This window comes from Parasteatoda tepidariorum, chromosome 4, assembly GCF_043381705.1.
Source record: "Parasteatoda tepidariorum isolate YZ-2023 chromosome 4, CAS_Ptep_4.0, whole genome shotgun sequence".
NCBI classification, from domain to species: Eukaryota; Metazoa; Arthropoda; class Arachnida; order Araneae; family Theridiidae; genus Parasteatoda; species Parasteatoda tepidariorum.
In genome coordinates, this window is record NC_092207.1 from 89213123 (window position 1) to 89236184 (window position 23062).

General features: G+C 27.0%; 2 protein-coding genes across 3 annotated transcripts in view; both read right to left on the reverse strand.

Annotated features, from left to right (window-relative positions):
• The window catches only part of LOC107456462 (5-oxoprolinase), a 56073-nt gene that overhangs the window by 26056 nt on the left and 6955 nt on the right, over nt 1-23062 (reverse strand). For both annotated transcript variants that reach the window (XM_043042841.2, XM_043042839.2), the window contains 18 exons: nt 21955-22061; nt 21752-21867; nt 21586-21665; nt 21430-21482; nt 18139-18251; nt 17892-17980; nt 17405-17522; nt 15744-15886; nt 12405-12646; nt 8259-8347; nt 7643-7724; nt 7418-7552; nt 6320-6458; nt 5379-5491; nt 3860-3923; nt 2668-2768; nt 2555-2591; nt 1249-1359 (listed from right to left, as the gene is read on the reverse strand). In XM_043042841.2, coding sequence (XP_042898775.1) covers nt 1249-1359; nt 2555-2591; nt 2668-2768; nt 3860-3923; nt 5379-5491; nt 6320-6458; nt 7418-7552; nt 7643-7724; nt 8259-8347; nt 12405-12646; nt 15744-15886; nt 17405-17522; nt 17892-17980; nt 18139-18251; nt 21430-21482; nt 21586-21665; nt 21752-21867; nt 21955-22061 — 1932 coding nt within the window. The remainder of the gene's footprint in view (nt 1-1248; nt 1360-2554; nt 2592-2667; nt 2769-3859; nt 3924-5378; nt 5492-6319; nt 6459-7417; nt 7553-7642; nt 7725-8258; nt 8348-12404; nt 12647-15743; nt 15887-17404; nt 17523-17891; nt 17981-18138; nt 18252-21429; nt 21483-21585; nt 21666-21751; nt 21868-21954; nt 22062-23062) is intronic.
• On the reverse strand, nt 9529-12570 carry LOC139425402 (5-oxoprolinase-like). Its single transcript, XM_071180167.1, has 4 exons — nt 12430-12570; nt 10933-11021; nt 9797-9878; nt 9529-9705 (listed from the first exon to the last, which is right to left on the reverse strand). The coding sequence occupies exons 2-4, from the start codon at nt 10991-10993 to the stop codon at nt 9567-9569; spliced, it is 282 nt and encodes a 93-aa protein (XP_071036268.1). The 5' UTR covers nt 10994-11021; nt 12430-12570; the 3' UTR covers nt 9529-9566.

Sequence of the window (23062 nt, forward strand, 5' to 3'; positions counted from 1 at the left end):
ACTGTGCCCATCTCAGTTTTCTTGACCTTGGGCTCTGGGGTGCAGGAGCAGATGTTCCGGTCAAGTGGTCAGCCGAACGCGGAACCCCCAGTGTTTAGTTCCCAAGCATGCTTGGTACTCATTTATCGACCCACTGAAGGGATGAAAGGCTGAGTCAACCTTGCCCGGCCCGAGGATTTATAAAATACTTTTATCTTATAAAAAATTTACACTAAATTTGATTTTGTTAACAATTAAAATTTATTTGTTTGAAATATATTCATACAAATTTGTATATAGAGATAGTAAAATAAAGAAACACAAATAACTCACACAGAATAAGCTCCTAGTAAACACAAATATTTATGAAAACAAATTCCAATTAAAATTAAGCAACACTAAGCAGCAACGAAAAACTAAAAGTAAATTTTAAAAAATATTGATTTTTTCATTTTACTCATTATAAGATTTAACATCATGAAATATCTTACAAAACATTTGTGTTCCAATACTGTTAACAAGCACTTTTATAATTTGATATCAAATAGAAATATTTTATTTAATTAATATTTTATTTTATTTTATTAAAATTATTATTAAGAATATTCTATTACTATGTTAAACCCATTTGAGCCTATCATCTTTTTAAAAATGTGATTCCTTTTTTCAAATAAAGAAAAAAGTGTTTATTAGTATTTATTTTTCAGAAACATTGTACATCTGCCTTCTATAATATATTAATAATACAAATATTTGTATTTTTCTCTGAAGTCTAAGCACAATGATTTTTAGAGTTTAAGTGATAGGTAAAAGAAACAAATGCATACTTGGTATAAATAAATACATATTATGCTATAATTAAAGACACAAATACTTAGGAATTTTCAAAAAATCGACATTGCCAGTACCTGCTAATGTTTAGATAAATGTAAAGCTACAAAAAAAAATTACCAAAAAAATTCATTATTCCAAAAAAATTTTACTTTGTAAACTATTCCAGGTTTTCAACTTGCTAATTTAAATTTATAAAGAATTGCAAACAATAAACTATATTTCTTTAAAAACTTCTTTAAAACATTTTGAAAAATGAAAAAAAAAAATTTTTTTTAATCATAAATAATGAAAAAATTATATATTTTTAAATTAATAAACTTAATTTATTATTTGTATAAATAATAAAACTCCTTATATACAAAATAATTAAAACTGGTCATTAAAACTTGATTTAAACCAACAGATAAATTTAAATCACAATAATAAATTACATACTTGAAACTGCACAGCTTCTTGCATAGCACCTAAATGAACTGGAATGTGAGGTGCATTTGACACAAGTCCACCATCTGGCCCAAAGAGTGCACATGAAAAATCAAGCCTCTCCTATAAATGTGAGATAAAAAAAATATAAGAAAACATGTAATTCTCATACAAGAATAATTTTTCTAATGGAGAAATTTTTATCTAGTGTAAGTTAAACTAAAACTAAGCTTTTAAAGTTTAAATAAAGTTACCTTTCAAAAAATATAGATATAATTCTTCTTACAATGCTTTTTAAATACATAATACAATTCTCCTACATCTAAACTGTCACCAACAGAGTGACACACAGAAAACCAGTTTTCTAACTCTAATTCAATCTTATTAATCTTAATCTTGTTATAGGATTTTTTATACAAGTTTGCCAAACTATTGAATATTTAAAAAACCTAGCCTTACATAGATCGACTATTTCAAAAAAGACATTCTAAAAACAAAAAATTGGAGAACAGTTGCCAAATGGATAAAGGCCTTGGGAAAGGCCCACCCAGGGCTGTCATGCCACTGAGGAAGCTATTATGCTAGTCAGTGCACACAAACTTAAAGCTGTCATATTTGTGTATCAGATTTCCTCTTTATGAGCACATATCAAGAAAGTGTTCTTAAAAAGCCCATGGAATGATATTAAATGTGGTAAATATTGTCTAAGACACACCACTGACTCGAATGTAAACCAGCATATTATGTTTATCATGTCCAAAATGTCAGACTAGTATATAGTAGTTATAATTTTTTTAATATTAAGTTTTTTGACTAATTTGTTAATTTCTTCATTACGAATACATTTGGAATTTGTATCAACCAGCCATCGCTGGGATTCGAACCCGGTTCACCTCATTGGAAGGCCAATGCTCTATCTCCTGAGCCACCACGGCTCAAACTAAGTAATTAGCATATTAAGAGTCACCCCCTCAAACCATTAAGATCAAGAACTAGTATTTGAAAGTTATTCAGCGTGTTTTGTTTATTTTTTGTGCACCGTATATTTTAATCCTGATAGTAAAAACTAATTAGAACTTTAATTGATTCTAATTACTAAAAATTTTGTTTATCCAAAATTCCTATTTAAAAATGGGGATTAAAAATATTCTATTATATATTTATATTAATAATTTCAAAACCAGCAGTTTCTAAAGGCAAATAAGATAAAAATGTTATGTAAGCGAGAAGAAAGCTATTTTTTGAAGCACAGAAATTTAAAAATAAAAAGCAACAGAAAATGAATGAAGCAATAAAAAGAACAAAGATAAATTCATACTTTTATGTTAGTAGAAACAGATGTTCTCTGCAGTATTCTATGAAAAACATAGAAATAAATTAGCAAAGTATTAAAAAGTGCAAATGAATTTAGTGATAAAATAAAGAACTTACTTTCCCATTTGTTCTGCTATACTCATGAAACGATGAGAAAAGATAGACAGTTGAATCATATCCAATTCTGTAGAAATACCCTGTACAGATGCTTTTAATACCTAAAATTAAAAGAAGTTCATTTAATTGTAATTTTGTAAAATGTAATAGCGTTTCTAAATATAAGCACATTTGTATTTCTATACATTTAAATAAAGTTATGTCTGTAATATGGTTTTAACACATTCTTTTGGATATGAAAATTTTTAGAACGCACAATAGTTTAATGTGATGCCCTTTTTTAATATGAATGCAATATTTTTAAATATAGGTTATATTAAAAGTTTTAATAATATCCATTTCAAAAAAATTCCGATCAGAAAGAAAACGTTTTAAGCCCATATAACTATTCTTACTGATCCCTATGAAAAAAATACCTCTAGAAACCAAATGTAATCCTTATTTTCTCTCATTACTAAATATTTTCTGAGAATACCTCTTTATATGCTTATTCTTTTTCGTAATTTCATGGCCAAGAATTTTATTAGGAGGAGAAAAGCAAGGAAACAGATTGTTTGACTTTTATTATTTACTTACCAAAAGATGAAAATTCCTGCCCAAACCTCTAAGTGTGCAAGTTACTGAGAGTATCATTGTTGTAAAGTGAAGGTTTTCAACAGCTAAAGTCTGTCCATATCTACTAACTCTTTTACAAGGACTACTTTTAACCAAAATTGTAACTAAATACTTTTATTATTTGAGGGTGTTTGATGTAGGAAAAAGGGAAACTAAAAATTAAAAAAAAGCTAAAATATGTAGAAATTAAAACAAAAAATTCAGAAAAAGGTAGAAATCTTTTTTTTAATTTTTTTTTTCCAACTTAAGATGCAAATTTGTCCCTACCAAAAAAATTTTCCTTGCTGCAGATGTTCAAGTTTTAAAACTTTTCGCTTCCATAGCACCTTTAAGTTAGAATAATTCTTCTTTTCCTTCCCCAAACCAAATTCATGGTCATAAAATTGTAAAAAGTGATAAATAAAGAGGTTGCATATGATCAAGAAAAAGATGGCTGACTGATAGGGAAAATATGGATCATATTCCCAATCAGGAGATTATTTTACATACGAATAAGGCAGACATAGTGACAGGACTGATATTCTTTCAGAGCAATGGAACTTAAAAAGAAAGCTAGATATGAATAAACATTGCACACCTTCATTAGAATACTTCCATCTTTAGTTACAGATGCTAAACAATCTGGTTCTACCAAAATGGTACTACAAAAAAAAAAGAAAATAAGGGATTATACCATTTTTAACAATATCACTATCACTTACATGCACTAATTTTATATTTTCTTTGAAAATTGCAAAAGTATAATACATCTACACCACCATCACCAATTGAAACCACATTTACAAAAATCATGAAGCTTTCTATTCTAAAGATAATAGGCCAGATTCAGATATTTAGGTAGAATAATTCCTTTAGTTTTAAAGGAAGATTTAAAATTATTTATTGGAGTTTATACTTTTACACTATAACTCTTGTGTACATACATTAATATTGTGGCCTCAGATTCACAATATCAATAAAGGAAAGAAAAAAACATAAATACTTTTCACTTCAACAGCAGTCGCCATAGTGACAAATCCTGCAAAACATTGTCAATAATAATGTGAACCTGTGGGAAAAGTAGAAATTGACAATGCCAACCTTCATCTATGAAAAGGTACATAAAGATTGAATCAAGTCAGCATGTCTTATATAATGGTGAATTGATGTTTAGTAATTGTAGTGGTAGTTAAGCCACAATACTCCTCCACTAGAATTTTATCAGGGATAGAATTGGATGAACGGATACTAGTAGTCATAAATGCGAAAGACCAGGACAGCTGTATTAAGTTCATCGGATTTTGAGCGCTTGTGGTGAGAACTGTATTAAGTTCGCCGAATTTTGAGCATTTGTTGCTAAAGCTGTATTAAGTTCACGGTTGTGTGTGTAGTCTCTGCTGTGCTGCTATTAGCAGTTGAGTGTTGCTGGTTGACATTAGTGGTCGAGTGTTTGCAGGATCCCTTAGTGTGTAATTGAGACTGAGAAACAAATGACATGGCCACAAATAGCAAGTCAACTGTTCAATGTGGACCATCCATCGAAGTAGGCATGTTCACATCACGTGGGGGGGGGGTCACAATGAAAGAGTTTTTGATTATGTCAACCGTCATCTATCAAAAGATACCTCAAGATTGAATTGAGTTAGCATGTCTTATAAAGTAGTGAAATGATGTTTAATAATCATAGTGGTAGCTACGCCACAAACTTCTCTTTTGGCTGTGCTACATAACAATGAATTTACTTAAAATCCCACGACATTTAAGTTAAAATTATAAATGTTAATAATTCTATCATTTTTTCTTAGTATTGTTAAGATAAAAGTCAATATTTATAATAAAAAATAAATAAATTACAAAGAGATATAAACAAAATAGTACATTTTTAGACTGCCAACATTCGAAAAAATTGTTGCCACATATTCAAAATATTATCTTTTAATAAAAATATCTTAGCTAATAAATTACAATTTACATTTGATTAAATTTTATATCCTACAACTAAAAGAAAAACAAATAAATTATATACAAAAAAAGACCAAAAATATATTTTTTTAAAAAATGTATTTACAGATTATTTTTGATACTTAAAAAATGGAAACTTAATGAAATGAGCTTACCAATTAACATCTATAATTATTGCAGGACCATATATTTCATGCTTATATAACAAATCTGATAGAAGAAATATTTTAGTTTCCTTATAACCATCATCAAAGTAACACTGAACAATCTGAAAACATAGTTTGAAACACAATCAGATATCTAGTTGCAATCAAAGAAATCTTAATTAATTGTGAACAAAACCTACTTGAAGTAGAGAAAATTTGATATTTTTAATAAAAATGGGATTAAGAAGCGTATTTTTTAGAAAATTTAGAAATTCAATAAATTTTTGACAGTTAGTAAATCATCTATGTTATTGTCATCTCTGTCATATTATCCTACTGATGAATGTGTAACACATGATCCCGAAACTGGAATATGTTTTAATAAATAAATTTTGTGATTTTAAATGTTTTTTTAATTCAATATGCAACTTTTAAAAAAACGAGCTTTTGCAAAAACATTAAGTAAAAGACACTTGTTGTCAATATTTAAACAACATGGAATTTATTTTCATATACTGCATAAATTCAAAAGAAAATTCTATAGATATACTGTGCTAAAAATATACCATGCTCAGAGAAATAAAAAAGCTTTATATTACAGAGCACAACTTGTCAAAACCAATTAAATTTACAAAATAAATTCACTGGTATACTGGCATTTAAAAAAAATGTAAGAAAGTAACAAGCAAAATGGGAAAGTAACAGTGAGTTTAAAAAAGATTTTTCATATTTTATTAAGTTTCTGCTTAGAATTATGTATCTACATCGAATAAATATCAATTCAATAAAATTAAAGAGCAAAACTAATTAATATATAACAATGCAGACTTATTGACTTGAAAGAATATATAATTATAATTTGACTTGAAAAAATATATAATTATGTAAAGCTAGTGCCTGTAATTAAATCCAAATTAAAAGTTATTGTTCGAGAAACATATTATATTTACCTCTTTATGCTGTGGAGGATCTGCTGCTTCCTCAATAGTATCGGCCAAATTCAGATGCCTATTTCCAATAGCTCTGACACGAATGTCATCAACAATGATTGGTCGATCAGGGATGCAAAATCCAAACTCTCTTTTGTACCTAAGCATATATAACAGAAGCTAAAAATGCAGGATTGAAAAAATTTTTGGAAATCTAAATAATCAATGATAATTTAGATTGTGGTACAAATAAATTAAATAGTCATTAAAAAAAAACAATTTCAATGACAAAATAGGTTACCTTCTTGAACATTCAGTGGAAAAAAATTAACAAAAACTTTTTTCATAATTATTAAATTCAAAGTTATATTGTGATCTATTTTTGATATGTTCCCTATCATACTAAAAATTATTAATTTCTCAAACTAAATCAAACTACCTTCGAACCTCAGATATGAGCTAAATAACTTTTTTGTAAAGTCCTTATTTTTTCCCTGATTTAAAAAGAAAATTAAAGCTTTCCAGCACTAGTCCCTTGCTGGCCTAAAGATTCACAGAGGTTAAGGCTCCACAATTTCATGGCCAACTGCATAACTGCTTGATTGCACTTAAACCACCTTTACTTCCAAGACAAGCTGGTACCTATTAATCTGAAAATGACACAATAAAGAAGCCATCAGGGGTCAAACCTGTCCTTCATAATGACAGCTCAGTGCCTTTAACCACTGAGACCTTGCTGCTGTTTCTCTGATTAATTTCAGGCTCATCACAATTTTTCTAAATAACATAGCTTTAATAGTCCCTCTTTCATTATTTATTGATTGTACATTATACAATTTAATTATTTAGTTCTTTATGATTCAATCACCTAGTTTCATTTATAAATTAACTTATGGAAATAAAAATTCTTAATTTTGGAAACAAAAACAAGTAAAAGAACTTTTTAAAAAAAAGGAAAGAAACTAGGTGTTTTAGAATGGCTTCAAATTTTTTAGAGTTTAACTCAAACTTAGAGATATAAAAAATAAAATAAGAGTTTCAAAATGTTTAAAATGCCACTGTAAAACTTATGATTAACTAAAAAAGTGAAAATAAGCCTACTAGAAAAGGATGATTTACCTTTCCAAAAAGGATTTCAAAAAGTCTCCGTGAGCACATGACAAAGCAGATGCAAAGGGAAAAGGTGGACACATCAATGAACAATCAGTTCTTTCATAACGCATGTTTAAAAATACATCAAAACTAAGCTCTTCCCTATTAACAAATGGAAAAAAAATTATAATCACAAAATACACAATAATATTTCGCACTAAATGAAATGCTAAACAAAAGAAAGCTGCTTACTCTTTGAAACCCTGTGACTTTAAATTTTCACAACATCTGGTGGACAATTCATTAATTTTTGTATCGAAATACTGATAGTTTTCTAAAGTAAAAAAAATTTACATTTCTTAGAAGAAAGAAATACAATTTGTAAAAGAAATATAGTGAAACATTGAAAGCTCACTAATAAAGTAAAATAAAATAAAAAACATTGAGTTATAAAAAATTGAACAATTGAAATTTATTTTTCACATTAAAAGCTAATAACAGAAAACTTTTTTGCTTGAAAAAAACTAATTTAAAAATATTTTATAAAATGCAATAATAACCATTAAAAAAATTAAGATCAAAGTGTATTTATTCATTTTAATAATTATAGAATGGTAACTTACAGTTTGAACCGTTAAAAAGTCTAAAAGTTTCTTTGAATTATTTCGAATTTGAATAGAAAATCCAATTTATGCTTAAAAAAAAATTGCTAGGAGCACAGAAAAGTCTTCCAATAGTCTCCTTTTCCTGAAAATATTTGCATTTAAAGCCTTTTTAAGCAAAAAAAGTAGCCATAGTTGCCTCAGGTCGAAAATAGTTTCAAATAGTCGCATTTTAGTCACCTGTGGCAACCCTGTATTCCACATACCTGGACAATAAACTTCAACACAAGCCTCCTGTTCTTCAGAGACAACATCAGCAAGAGCCATGCCAAATGCGGAAAGAATACCAGCATATCTAATAATTAAATAACCAGCATTAATCACAAAAGTTGTATCACGATTTTCTAAATCAGAAGAGTGAAACATAAAATAAACTGAAATTGTGATGTAATAAAATATTATGAAAAATATTAAACTAAATTAAATTAATGATAATTTTTATTATAATCATATTAAAATTATTATCATGCAATAAATAATCTTGTATAAAAATATATACTAAAACTCTAACAAACTTTTAAAACAAATGAATGATAATTTTTATTGATCATCAAGTTAAAATTAATACCATGCAATTAAAAAGATAGTATAAAACTAAAACACTAAAAAACAAACATACTTTTAAAACTTTAAAAGTATAAAATATACTTTTTAAAAGTATAAAATATTCTGTTTTTTTTCAAGTAGAAAATTTGTTANCCTTCTTGAACATTCAGTGGAAAAAAATTAACAAAAACTTTTTTCATAATTATTAAATTCAAAGTTATATTGTGATCTATTTTTGATATGTTCCCTATCATACTAAAAATTATTAATTTCTCAAACTAAATCAAACTACCTTCGAACCTCAGATATGAGCTAAATAACTTTTTTGTAAAGTCCTTATTTTTTCCCTGATTTAAAAAGAAAATTAAAGCTTTCCAGCACTAGTCCCTTGCTGGCCTAAAGATTCACAGAGGTTAAGGCTCCACAATTTCATGGCCAACTGCATAACTGCTTGATTGCACTTAAACCACCTTTACTTCCAAGACAAGCTGGTACCTATTAATCTGAAAATGACACAATAAAGAAGCCATCAGGGGTCAAACCCGTCCTTCATAATGACAGCTCAGTGCCTTTAACCACTGAGACCTTGCTGCTGTTTCTCTGATTAATTTCAGGCTCATCACAATTTTTCTAAATAACATAGCTTTAATAGTCCCTCTTTCATTATTTATTGATTGTACATTATACAATTTAATTATTTAGTTCTTTATGATTCAATCACCTAGTTTCATTTATAAATTAACTTATGGAAATAAAAATTCTTAATTTTGGAAACAAAAACAAGTAAAAGAACTTTTTAAAAAAAAGGAAAGAAACTAGGTGTTTTAGAATGGCTTCAAATTTTTTAGAGTTTAACTCAAACTTAGAGATATAAAAAATAAAATAAGAGTTTCAAAATGTTTAAAATGCCACTGTAAAACTTATGATTAACTAAAAAAGTGAAAATAAGCCTACTAGAAAAGGATGATTTACCTTTCCAAAAAGGATTTCAAAAAGTCTCCGTGAGCACATGACAAAGCAGATGCAAAGGGAAAAGGTGGACACATCAATGAACAATCAGTTCTTTCATAACGCATGTTTAAAAATACATCAAAACTAAGCTCTTCCCTATTAACATATTGAAAAAAAAATTATAATAAAAAAATACACAATAATACTTTACACTAAATGAAATGATAAATGAAAGAAAGCTGCTTACTCTTTGAAACCCTGTGACTTTAAATTTTCGCAACATCTGGTGGACAGTTCATTAATTTTTGCATCAAAATACTGATAGTTTTCTAAAGTAAAGTAAAAAAAAAAATTTAAATTTCTTAGAAAGAAGAAAGAAATACAATTTGTAAAAGAAATATAGTGAAACATTGATAACTCACTAATAAAGTAAAACAGAATAAAAAAAACATTGAGTTATAAAAAATTGAACAATTGAAATTTATTTTTCACAAGAAGAAAGGTATCATTAAAAGCAAATAACAGAAAACTTTTTTGATTAAAAAAAACTATTTTAAAAATATTTTATGAAATGCAATAATAACCATAAAAAATTAAGACCAAAGTGTATTTATTCAATAATTTAGATAATTATAGAATAATTATAGAATGGTAACTTACAGTTTGAACTATTAGAATGAAATTTAAAAGTTTTTTTTGAAATATTTCGGCTCTTTTTTGCCCAGGAAAACATACTTCACACTTTAAATTTTCGCTTAATGATGATCTTGGATATAAAAAAAAGGATTTTTAACCCTTTTTTTAAATATAGTTTATAGTCTTTTAAAAAAAATACTTAACTGCATCATCAAAAAATCTGTTGAACTAAAAACTTAGAAATAAATTAAAATTTTAATTCTCGATCTTGAATTTTTATTCTAGAAAAACATGTTTCAAGTGGGTATTTGTAACTTGAGAAGAATATGTTATTAAGCCCAGTCATGCGATTTATATCACATGGCTGGGCTTGGTAGGTTAATGTTTCACAATTAGGCTTGGTTTCTTAGCACACTGAATCAATTTTCAGATCAGATTTAAGTGGATACTTGTAAGTAATATCACGATAGATATAAACGAATGCCACCATTTATCCACAATGATGTCGTTTGCAAGCATCCAATAGTAGTGGCATTTGCTAGTTCTTTCAATTGCTTCATTTGCACCTGCTATGTCACAAAAAAAACTTTAAAATAGGTATTACAGCATTAACAGTGTTTTTAAAAAGTATTATTTTAATGATTTACATAATCACAGACAACTACATTTTAAACCTAAACTTTTTATACAATTTACGAATATATTTCACAAATTTATATTTAACTAATATATTAATATTCTACATACCTGGACAATAAACTTCAACACAAGCCTCCTGTTCTTCAGAAACAACATCAGCGAGAGCCATGCCAAATGCGGAAAGAATACCAGCATATCTAATTAAATAATAAGCATTCATTACAAAAGTTCAAATCAGAAGAGTGAAACATAAAATAAACTGAAACTGTGATGTAATAACATATTAGTATGAAAAATATTAAATTAAATTAATGTTAATTTTTATTATAATTATATTAAAATTATTATCATGCAATAAATAATCTTGTATAAAAATATATACTGAAACTCTAACATACTTTTAAAACAAATGAATGATAATTTTTATTAATCATCAAGTTAAAATTATTACCATGCAATTAAAAAGCTAGTATAAAACTAAAACACTAAAAAACAAACATACTTTTAAAACTTAGAGTATTAAATATTCTGCTTTTTCCAGTAGAAAATTTGTTACTTTCAATACTTACTATTTTCCTGGCCTATGTTTCATTTTACTTTGAATGTTTCCTACAGATAAAAGATTTAGTGCCTAACCACTAACTAATTTTTTTTTCACATAAACTTTTGAAAAGTTAAAAATCTATTAATATAGTTTCAAATATATATTCTGTCATGGAAACTGAAACAGAACAGGTCATTTTAAATATCCTCAAAATGTTTAGCACAATTATGAATTTTAAATGCATAGTATGTCATTTTGTTTCTTAAATTCTGGTTTTGTTTGCTTTTTTTAAATTTCAAAATGTAGAATGAGTCATATTAACGACCAAAAAGCGAAATTGGCTAATGATGAGCTGAGATGAAAGATGATTGTTTTTTATGTGAGCAACTTATAAGAAATGTTAACTACAATGCTGATCCTACATTTTCTTCCTCTTTTTCAGTATCAGGACAGTCCTAGGTAGGCCCTGGCTTTTTCCCAGAAGTCTCTTAAAGGCGTTTTTCTATTTGGCAAAATTCCTACAATTTTTGGTTTTCAGAATATCCATCTAAGGCAGAGTCTGTCCCTTTTTCTAGTTTCTATAGACTTGGCTAGAAATGGTTTTTGGCAGCTTCGACCTTCCTCATTCTAACCAGATATCCAGCCTATTTTATCCTTTGGATTTTCAAGTATTTCACATCATCAGGCTTTTTAAAAATTTTATGCAATTCTGAATTTGTCCATCTTCGCTATAAGCCGTCCACTAAAGTTCCACCACATAAATTGCAAATGACTCCTCATGCTACGAGGTTAGTGTCCATGTCTCACGTGCACATAATATATGCTCACAAGATAACTGTAGATATTCAATACATGTTCACACTATTTAAAATTATTCAAAATCTTAAGATAACTGTAGTAATACATAAAAAGAACAAATAAGAAACAATGAAAATAAATGCTACAAAAATAAAATGTATGTTATTATCTTATTATCTTTGTATCCATTTAAATGATGATCTTAAATTTTAGATATAATATCATAAACTATAATTACTTATGTATAAAGATTGAAGAAATACCCAAATTTTTAGCAATTGCACAAGCATGTTGGCTACCAGCACCACCAAAGCAAGCTAAAATATGTTGTGATGTGTCAAAGCCTTTTCCTTGTGTCAAAGCTCTTATTGGACGACACATTGCCTCATTTGCTACTTTTATGAATCCTAAAGCAAGCTCTTCAATGGACTGAACTTCTTTAGATTTCTCTGCACTTTGGCTGTCATTGAACTGACTGACCTGAAAATATTAAACAAATAGCTGAAAATCATAATATGTTTTTCATAAAACAAGTGATTCAAAAAACAGAATGCTTTAATTACTAGCATTAATTGCTTCAGCTGTAAAAAGATCACTTTGTCTGTTTATTTTTAGAAATCTAAGGTTTCTAAAAAAATTTCATTTGCATGTGAAATTTTATCTGTATCTAAAACTTTTGTAAACAGCTTTCAAAATAAAATAAAAACACCATAATAACTTTTGATCAAGTGGTCAGATTTTTAAGTAACTGCAGTCATAATAGTTCAAAGGCATAACCAGGGTAACAGAATTTACAGTATCAATACACAATACTATAATCAAAAATGTAAATTTGATGCAGCCAAACAGCGGTTATTATTGTAAAAATTAAGCTTAATCTAACACATATTTTGCACAATTTGTAAATAAATTATACACAAAAACTTTATGCTATTTAAATTTAATTTGAATTTTATACAAGCATACTTTAACTTAGCTCAAAAGAGAAAAAAAGCTACTATACTAAAACCAATAAAGAAATCATAAAAAATTTAATTTACAGATGATAGTATTAAAATAAAATCATTTAGTTTTAAAAGAAGGAATTGAAGAATTGTAATATATGATGTTCTAATTTGTGCATGTTTAAAGTTATTATAAAATTCATTTCCATACCATCACAGATACTTAGCAGACAATTTAAACTGTAGCCAGAAAATAACTTAAGTGTCTCTTTTTGGTATCATATTTTTAAAAAAGGAAAACTTCCTTACAATTCATAAAAGAAGATCTATAAGTTTTACTTGTTCTCATTTTCTTCTGAGATATAGAGTTTTTATCCATGTTCTTTTTAAAAAAAAAATTTGAGATGGAAAATAATCTGCAGATGCTGTGATAATTTGCTGCAGATGCAGTGATAATTTGCTGCAGATGCAGTCAGTGTGCGTAGCTAAATCTTTCACCAAAAAATAAGCACCGTTTAAGTACTTTTTAAGCACTCAAAAAAGATTTGACCTAACATGATCATGATAAAATAACTAGTTTCTGATAAAGAACTCTTTTCTTGATTATATTAGCCATTTAAAATGTTCGAGAGATTTTTCGGTTCAATATCAGAGGGTGAAAAACGAAACCTGAAATTGAGAATATCTTGAAAAATGCAGCAGAGTTGCACATGAGAATGTAATAATCTCACCGAACCCAGCTAAGTAGACGCACATGCGGACTTCAAAGTGTTTCATCAAGCATGTAAACTTATTGGCGTTTTCATACGCTATGGACCGACGGTACACCAAAATAGATTGTGATCGAATGAATTGTGAAAACGTTGCATAGAACAATGTGAAAAGCACGCTTTTGTATAACATGTGGTGAAAATTGGCATGGTAAAGAAAGAAATTTTTTAAAAGGAAAAATTAAGCACTTTTTAAAAACATTCAATGAAAAAAGCACCTTTAAGGGCTTTTAAAAACCAAAATCGAAAATAAGCCCCTTCAAGCACTTTTTAAAAACACTACGCACCATGGCAATGATAATCTGCTGCAGATGCAATGATAATTTTCAGCACCTGCTGCTATGCTAGAGGATATCTGCTATCAGGGAAATAACCATAAATATGTCAATTAATTCAGGAACACAATAGTTTAAATTGCAGAATCAGATACAGAAATATGCTTTCTCTAACATGCTACTAAATAAAAGTACATTTTTACAATGGATTTAAATTTTAAAACCTTAAAATATGTGATTTAACTGCAAAACATTCAATAACTTAGTCAGGAGAAGAGTTCAAAGTTTGAGCCCTTTAATGATAATTTCATGCCCTGCTTATTTTGCTGTATCTAAGGAAAGGAATAAAAAGTTTTGGGGCACAATTTTAAAGCTCATTCATCCAAAATCAATATTTCGACATTTTTTAGCTCAGAAATGATCAAATAATTTCTGAATTGCCAGGTATGCGAATTTGTATATATGCTATGCTGCAGCCTCATCGAAAGATGTGGAACCACCTAGCGGCAGAATATGAATAAGATTCAATAACTTTTAAGAACAGTTTTAATGTAAACGGCCACTTGATACAGAGCTTAGCGCTTTTCTCTTATTTCATAACTCAGACACCATTTAAGGTTTTCATTAGATTTCTCGATTTTGTTATTTAAAACTATGTCCTTAAAAAGTAAATTAAGTTTTATGTACCCTACAATTCAAAAATATTTTGCCTGTTTTATAATTAACTAATTAAAAACTATGAGTAATCTTTAAAAATTACATTTTGCAGGAAATTGTGTTTGGTTACAGAGTTTCAGATTTGTACGCAAAAAAATGTTTTCTTTGTCTTTAATAGTTCCCAAGACATGGAAAAATATACAAAACTTGAAATTAACATTAAGGGCTTCTAACTTTTCAACCACTCTTCTGAAATGTTTGGACCTTATTTTTCAGATTGTGACTCCTCCCCATATTTTGAAGATAAAAAATCAAACTATAAAAAAAGCAACTTTCTTCAAAAAAATGCATAACTTAAACATTGTCTGCAGAAATTGATTATCCTACTCAAGGTTAGATTACAAATTATAAGAATTACATCTTACTGAATATTCGATTACTGCCACAAAAGTTAAGTGTTTTGTTTCAAATTTTGTGCACTGTACATAAAAAATAAGCAAATAGCAAAAACTAACTTTGTAATCGAGGAAAATGTTGTGTTTTAACATGTTATAAATTGATTATGTCTACAGAAAGGTTCCATAGAAATTAACAAAACATTTATGAAAGTAACTCTCGTTTGCGTCTACAGTATTAACTATTAATTTACAAAGATATAGAATTTAAGTATAAAATTTTATCTAAAACTTGCAGTTTTAGAAAAAATTGCTAGCTGCTGTATTTGTATTAAATACTTAGTCATGCTTACTTTAATAGAAAAAGATCACTAATGCATAATAAAATATACAGCAACTGTGTATTTAATCTGTTATTTTTATTTATTTATTAATCAATTGTTTTAAATATTTAACTCAACAATTAACTATTCTTAAGCCTAAACTATTCTTAAGTTGTTTTCACAAAATTTGCTAAAAACATAATAAACTCAAACCTCTGCAGATAACTCTTCAAAAGCTTTGATTGTACCATCTTTATCTAAAGGTAAATCTTCAGTAGCTCCAAAAATTTTAGGAAAATAATCTGGCTGTAATCTGCCAAGACAAAGATTAGCATCTGTCACAGTTAAAGGACCTCCTACATACAAAAACATGCATAGTTTCAGAATAAAACTGAATAGAAACTTAAATCTTACAGGTTTTTGAATTGAAGCTAAAACTTTTAAGTGTTTACAAGGATTGTAAAATTCCTAGGAAAAAAATTAAGCTTGAATTATAGAGCAACAATTTAAGCCTTGCATAGGGTACAAACTAGCCACCATATTTGCCGCTGAGATAAAATACACCCCATTAAAGCTTCAATTCATTTACTTTTAAACTAACAAAACTTTCCAGCTTATGTGCATTTGTAGAGCAATACTTAAGCTGTCTGCATTCTATTAAAGAGGTCTGCAGTTCAAATCTCAGCTGGGACATTTGAATTTTATCTGTAATTTTCTTTTCTAAAAATGCTGATAACTATTTAATATGTTTTATTTGATTTATTAATTATTTCTTTTCATATTAAATAAAATTTTTAAAAAAATGTAAATTTTAAAAAAATTAATAGATATTTAATATTTTATGTTTCAATTAAAATGCAAGGATTATTTTTTTTTTTTAAAATTCTAAATTTTATATTAAACTTTAAAATTACAAATTTCTTAGTTTTTTAAATTTTTTTTAAATTACAAATTTCTTTTAAATAATTTTAAAAAAGTTTTTAACTGAGAACATAATTAGCAGGAGTCTTGGTAAATATTTTAGTCCGAAAGGCCAAACATACAACAGAAAATATTGCTTTATAATTTTTTGATTTAGCAGCGTCATATGTTGATAAGCTTCTTAACTAATTTTATAACTAGATTTTTGATTTAGCAGAACATTATACAATATGAGGATAGGGCATACTTTGTGTTACCTATGAATGAAGCAAAAGGCAACGCAACTGATAATCATATCTTGAAACAACTGATTGAGATAATTAATAATCTTATATTAGGGTCTAAACAATATATTTGTAAGAAAAAAAATACAAACAAGTTAATACAAAATATTTAAAACAAACAAATATCTTAAAAAATAACAGAGGATAAAGTTTGGAGCCTCTTTAAAAATACATATATTAACTCATTTGTGTTGATAAAAGTGTTTAAACGGGCTGTAAAACAACTTTCTTAATTATTTTTCATTTATTTTTTGTTTTATATGAATTTTTTCTTCCAATTTGCAATACTTTGCCTCAAAATATCTTGTTTAAACCAAGTTGCAGAGTTTGATAACTTATAATTAGAAATAACCTAGCATGATGAAACTTAACCTGCCAATTTAGTTGGTATAATTGGTAATAATATTAAAAACTAGTATGTTAAGAAAATTAATAGAATAAAAACTGTCTAGCATTCTAGAAATCTCATAAATTTAGATTAAGAGTATTATTAAACCATAATTATCCTTTACAAAGTCATAGTAAAACTATCGCTTATATTTAAAAAAAAGATTTTTAATCATGTAATAATATAATCATGTAATTATAAATAAATATAATTACTTAAGTGACTTAAAATTATGAAGTAACATACGGAGTAGTAGCAGGAGGAGGTAATAAAATACTTACCTTTTCGATAGCAGACAGGACCCGGATGAGCACCTGCAGATTCAGGCCCTACAACAAGAAGACCAGTACGAAAAAATAATCTAGAACCTCCGCCAGCAGCAACTGTTTGAATGTCAAGCTACAAACATAAAATGTATTCCATAAATTATCCTAAAATGTCATTACATTCTATAAATAACTTTACATATATACTTTATATTCAAAATCTTTTGATGTATTAAGTGCTTCAAAATTTGTATTTAAACTTCTTTTGTTGTTAAGGAGCAAGCTGCAAAAATAATTTGTTGTGTTTTTAAAAATGCCTCTTTTTTTTAGCCATTAAAGCTTTTAGTTAAGATGTATTTACTTTAGTACATATTTTAGGCATAATAACCACAGTAAACAACAAAAAAATAATGAAACAGAAATTGATAAAATATAGTTTTAAAAAAGATAAAAAAAAAAAGCATGTTAATTATTAATAATGAAAGAATTTCTCAAAAGTTACCTGAGGTGCTTGTATGTTAACACCAGCAATAACTGTGTCATAGACATGATCATAATAACCATCATATCTACTAACATCAGTAGAGGTACCTAAAAACAAAACAAATTTGCTTATTAATAAGAAAAAAACTATACTTAAATCTACAACATGTATTGTAAATTGCATATGGTATAAAAAGTAACTTCAAAGTAAATTTAGTGGAAAACAATTAAAGTAATGAGCACATAGGTATTTTGAAATATATTACCTCCCATGTCAAAGCCAATTACAGGCATAGGTGATTTTTTACTATAAGTAGTTTTACTGTATCCAACTACACCACCGGCTGGACCAGATAAAATAGCTCTTGAACCACAGAACCTAAATTAAAAAAAATTAAAAATGGTTCTTTTAAAAGAAAAAAAATTAAAATTGTCTGAAATAAAAAAAATTTCAAAACCTCTTTTCACACATTTTTTAAAAATTTACAATGCGCATAATTATCTGAAATATGAAATCTTTGTTTAAAAATAGCATTTTAAGTTGATGAAATTAATTCAATTAATTCAATTTAATAAATGATGATTTAATAAGTTGATGAATAAATAATAAGTAAATTCCTATTTTATAAGCTTTTATTAATTACTTGACTTTTACTATTACTATAGCTATAACAACTTATATCATATTACCTTTAACAGATTCACTTTTTTAATTACTTCTTTTGTTGTGCAAATAATGTTTATGTATAAGCTTTAAAGAAACTTAATACCTCCAATATTGTACTTCACTGCCAATACAGGCAAATTTCTGGCATCATTATCTCAGAAAGTTAAAAATCGATTTGAATAAAGCATTTTGTATTTGATGAAGAAAAATAAATTCTTGCAATGCATGGAATTGATTTGTTTTTTCAAAAAAAGGCAAGCAAAAAAAAAAGATTAAAAAAGTTTTTGAATTTAAAATTTTACAATATTTTTTGCTTTTATTTTGGAGGGGGAGACCTAATACAGCCATCAAGCGATTTTATTTTCCCTCATAAATGTGGAAAACATTAAATCTGTGCATGTTTCCAAAAAAACTTTTAAGAAATTCCACACACAAAATTTAAAACGCATAATAAAAACTATAATGAAGAGTATGGGTTCTATTAAAAATTTTTACTCCTTAGATTATAACATGAAGAACTTTTCAACAGCATAATGGTTTATATAATAGCTTAATTGAACACTTTTTCTCACAAAAAATTGACAATTTAGAATAATTTTTATACGAAGCTTATATCAAATTTAAACATCTTGATTTAAATTAATGTTGAAGTTGTATTAGAAATGTAGTTGGAAATAGCGTGAGTAAAATTTGTCTAAATAGTATTAAGGTAAAGATTAAAAAAAAACTTTACAATCTTTCATGATATTAGGCATTTGCCTCAACATAGAACATAACATTAAATTTATTTTTAGATTTGCCAGAATTTGAAAACAATCAGTGCCAATCAAGGACCTGGTGTGTGCAAAGAAATAAAGTAATGCACTGCTTAACTCCAGTAGCCCAAAAAATTTATAATTCTAAAACTAGAGAGTATGTTTTAAATTTTATCTCTAGTGATAAATCATTAGCACTAATTACTAGAAATCAGATTTTAATAACCTAAAATAACCATAAAAAACATCAAAAAATGTCACATAAAAAAATTTGAAATAAATGTTAGATCTAATGCTTTTGTTCTCTGTATTATCCTCCTACAAAGACCCCAGACAATAATTCTAATTTTTATCTTAATCAACAAATTTATTTAATGGTACACAATGCATACCCTCTAACTACCATAGAATTTTCATAGTGATAGTAAAAGTAATGTATTAATATTTGAATAAATTAGAATTTAAATAATTTTGCCAAAACATATTAATATTTTAAACAGATAGATTTTTCAGAGAGACAAACAGTTATGGTTTTAAAAAGATTTAAAACACTTTGATTTGTTTTAAAGATTTCTGATTTAGTTTACAAAGGTACTAAAAAATTCTTAACCGTCTCAAATGTTAGAGGATATGATAATGGTCAACTTTTTTCAGAAATTGTACTATACCAAATAGTTCAAATCATATTAATAATTTTATTTGATAAACAAATAAAAAAACCAATGTTGTAAGAGAAAGTTACACTTAAAATGAAAAAATATTTTAAAATTTTCATATAAAAAAATACTGTATGCCAAAAAAATCCTCAAATTTTAAAAAATACTCCACAATGTGGATGTGTTTTCGCAAGTGTATAAGAGTATATATGTGTGTTTAAATTTTTTATATATATGTGCATATATATGAGTATATATATGTGTGTATATATATTTCTTGCTCTCCATCTTTTTTGGCATGCAAATTAATTAAATACTCAAACCTGTGATCCTTGAATCTCACCCAAAAAATCTTGTTTCCGATCTATTAAATTTATGTATTACTTCTTCGATTTTAGAGATCTCACTATATAGTCTTCACCTGACTTGTTTTCTTTTGGTTTCTTCATATCATTCTTGGGGCAATTGGGAATATTTTTGTTTGCGGTATTTTACGACCAACTGCAGAAACTGCTCCCGCACTGATTACATGGTAATGCCCCCCTGATGATGTTACCATGTGTACCACTTCGGTTTCCAATTTAGTCCTTTTTTTTTTTTGCTGATGGTTTGGATGCTACTTTGTGTTACTGCTTTTTCCTGTTGTGACGTTTTTTTCAGTTTTATGTGAGATAATAATTTCTGGTTTTTTTTTTTTCAAATATTTCCTTCAAATAGTCTGCCAGTTATAACGTTGGCAGCTTGGTGCAGTTGCGACTTATTCTGTGCTTTATTCTGTACTGTCTTGAATTTTTATTTTCTATTTTTTGCTTGTTACGTTTATTTTGCATTTTTGACTTAAAATGTTTACATTTTTTTGTGCTATTCACACTATTGCATTCGTATATTTAGCTTTGGCTACGTTAATACAATATTAGAAAGCTCTCTTTTTTATGGATATAATCATGTGAGCTGATGACGAGATCTTTTCCTTATTTTGTTTCCCAACTTATTAATCTGTAATTTTTTCTTTAAAAAAAATATATATATATGTATGTATATACATTGTGGGGTTATTTTTTACAATTTTAGGATTTTTTTGCATAAGGTTTTATATAATATATACTTATATATATACATACATGTATTTAAATATATTCAAAAAAAATTTTTAAGTACTTAAAAATAGAAATAGGGTTGAAAAAATAACATTTATATGTTATCAAAATCTAGTCCTTAATTATTATTTTTCAAGTCCCCATCACGCAAAAATTAAGCATTTAAGCTGAAACCTTGGAATTCTATTTCACCACTTTTTTTTAACATTTTTGAAAGTATTTAATACTTTTTGATATTATTAAAGGAGAAAATGTGTACTTATTTGTCTACACAGTTTTTGTTCTAATTTACCCCATATTAATAACTTCATAAAAGAATGTGTCACTATTATATTACAACTAGAAAAGAAAAATACATAATAAAAATATAAGTCAAACTTACAAATTCATAGGTGTTAATCCTCCATCAGATTGCATAAACAGCACATTGACATTCTAAAAGCAAAAATTATTAAAATAATATTATAAAAAATTACACCAACATGCTTTTCAAATTTAAACTGCTTAAACTGTATAACAAATAAAAAATATAACTCACTTCTAATTTATTTTCAAATCCATTTGAAAAATTGGTAACATATCTTTTAATGCAAGGAGTTAAATATGCATCTACACACGCTAAAAGTAACAAATCAAAATCAAAATTAACACAAATATAAATTTATCAAACTAGTTGTATATTCATAGCATAGAATGTAAATTACCAGTATGTCCTCTTGGTACAATTTTAACCATGGGCATTACTTCAGAGGATAAAGAAACATGATCAAAACCCATTTCTTTAGCAATTCTGCCAACATATTGCTCATGATCAGGAAACCTAATTATTAATAGAATACTCAATAAAAAATATTATACAAAAATTATTTTACATGAATGGTTTGTTAAAAATGTGCTAAAAACTTACATATAGGAATGTATTAGAACAACAGCCAAGCTTTTTATTCCCTTTGATAAAACAATATTTAAGTCATTTCTAAGTTTTTCTTCATTTAAAGGAGTCCAAACTTTAACCTAAGCAGAATAGGAAGAAAAAAAAACACTGCTCACTAATATAAAACAAAACTGCATTTTTCTAACCCTTTTCAGAAAGACAAATAAGCAAAGTTAAAGGTAAATTTTAAAAAAAGTCTCTGCCCAAAATGAAGTTTATATTATTTAAAAACATTTCAAAGACTATTAAATATATAAAAGTAACATCTTTTTGTGTTTTTAGACTTTATTTAAATCTTTGGTTTGAAATATTAACTCCTAATCAGAATTGAAAGAGTATAATTTACGTAAATCTAATTATTTTAAATATTTCATACAGATAACTTATAATCAGTAAACCAAAGAATATAAAAATAACCATTGAATTTAAGAAAAACATTTAAATTTTGTGAGTAAAATAAATTAAAAACTAAGATGATCTTTTGAATTAATTTCAATGTTAAATTGTCATTCATCTTACAATATTTTTTATTTGTTTATACCCATTTTTAAGCTATTTTAGAACATTTTTATTAACTACCTTCTGTGCCTGTAAGGGTGGAATCTTGCAATTAAAATATTGACCCCTCTTCAACTACCTAAGGTCTCAAATCTTTGATAGAGCTCCATGCCTAAGGACAACATAAATTTAACTTGCTACCTGTTTTCTACAAGGAGAACTTACTGTTATTTTATACCCAAATAGAATTTACTGCCAATTAAAATTTCAACCACTTTGTACTAGTTGGAATGTTCAAAGTTAAATATAAGCCCTGGGCTAAAGAACGATTCAGTGTTCAAATATTTCACAACTGTTATAAGCAGAATTTATACTGTCATGCTATCTCCAAATTATATTGAAACCTTATAATCAATTTAAATTGAACTATAGAATTCAAATTTCACCTGGAGCTCAGTACCTAATACTGATACAAGTTAAAATTGTTTCTTAAATAGTACTACAAGCAAAATGTATTGCTAATCAAGACTTCACCCCTTTTATACTAACTTGTACATATTTTTAAAAATTAACTAATGGAGAC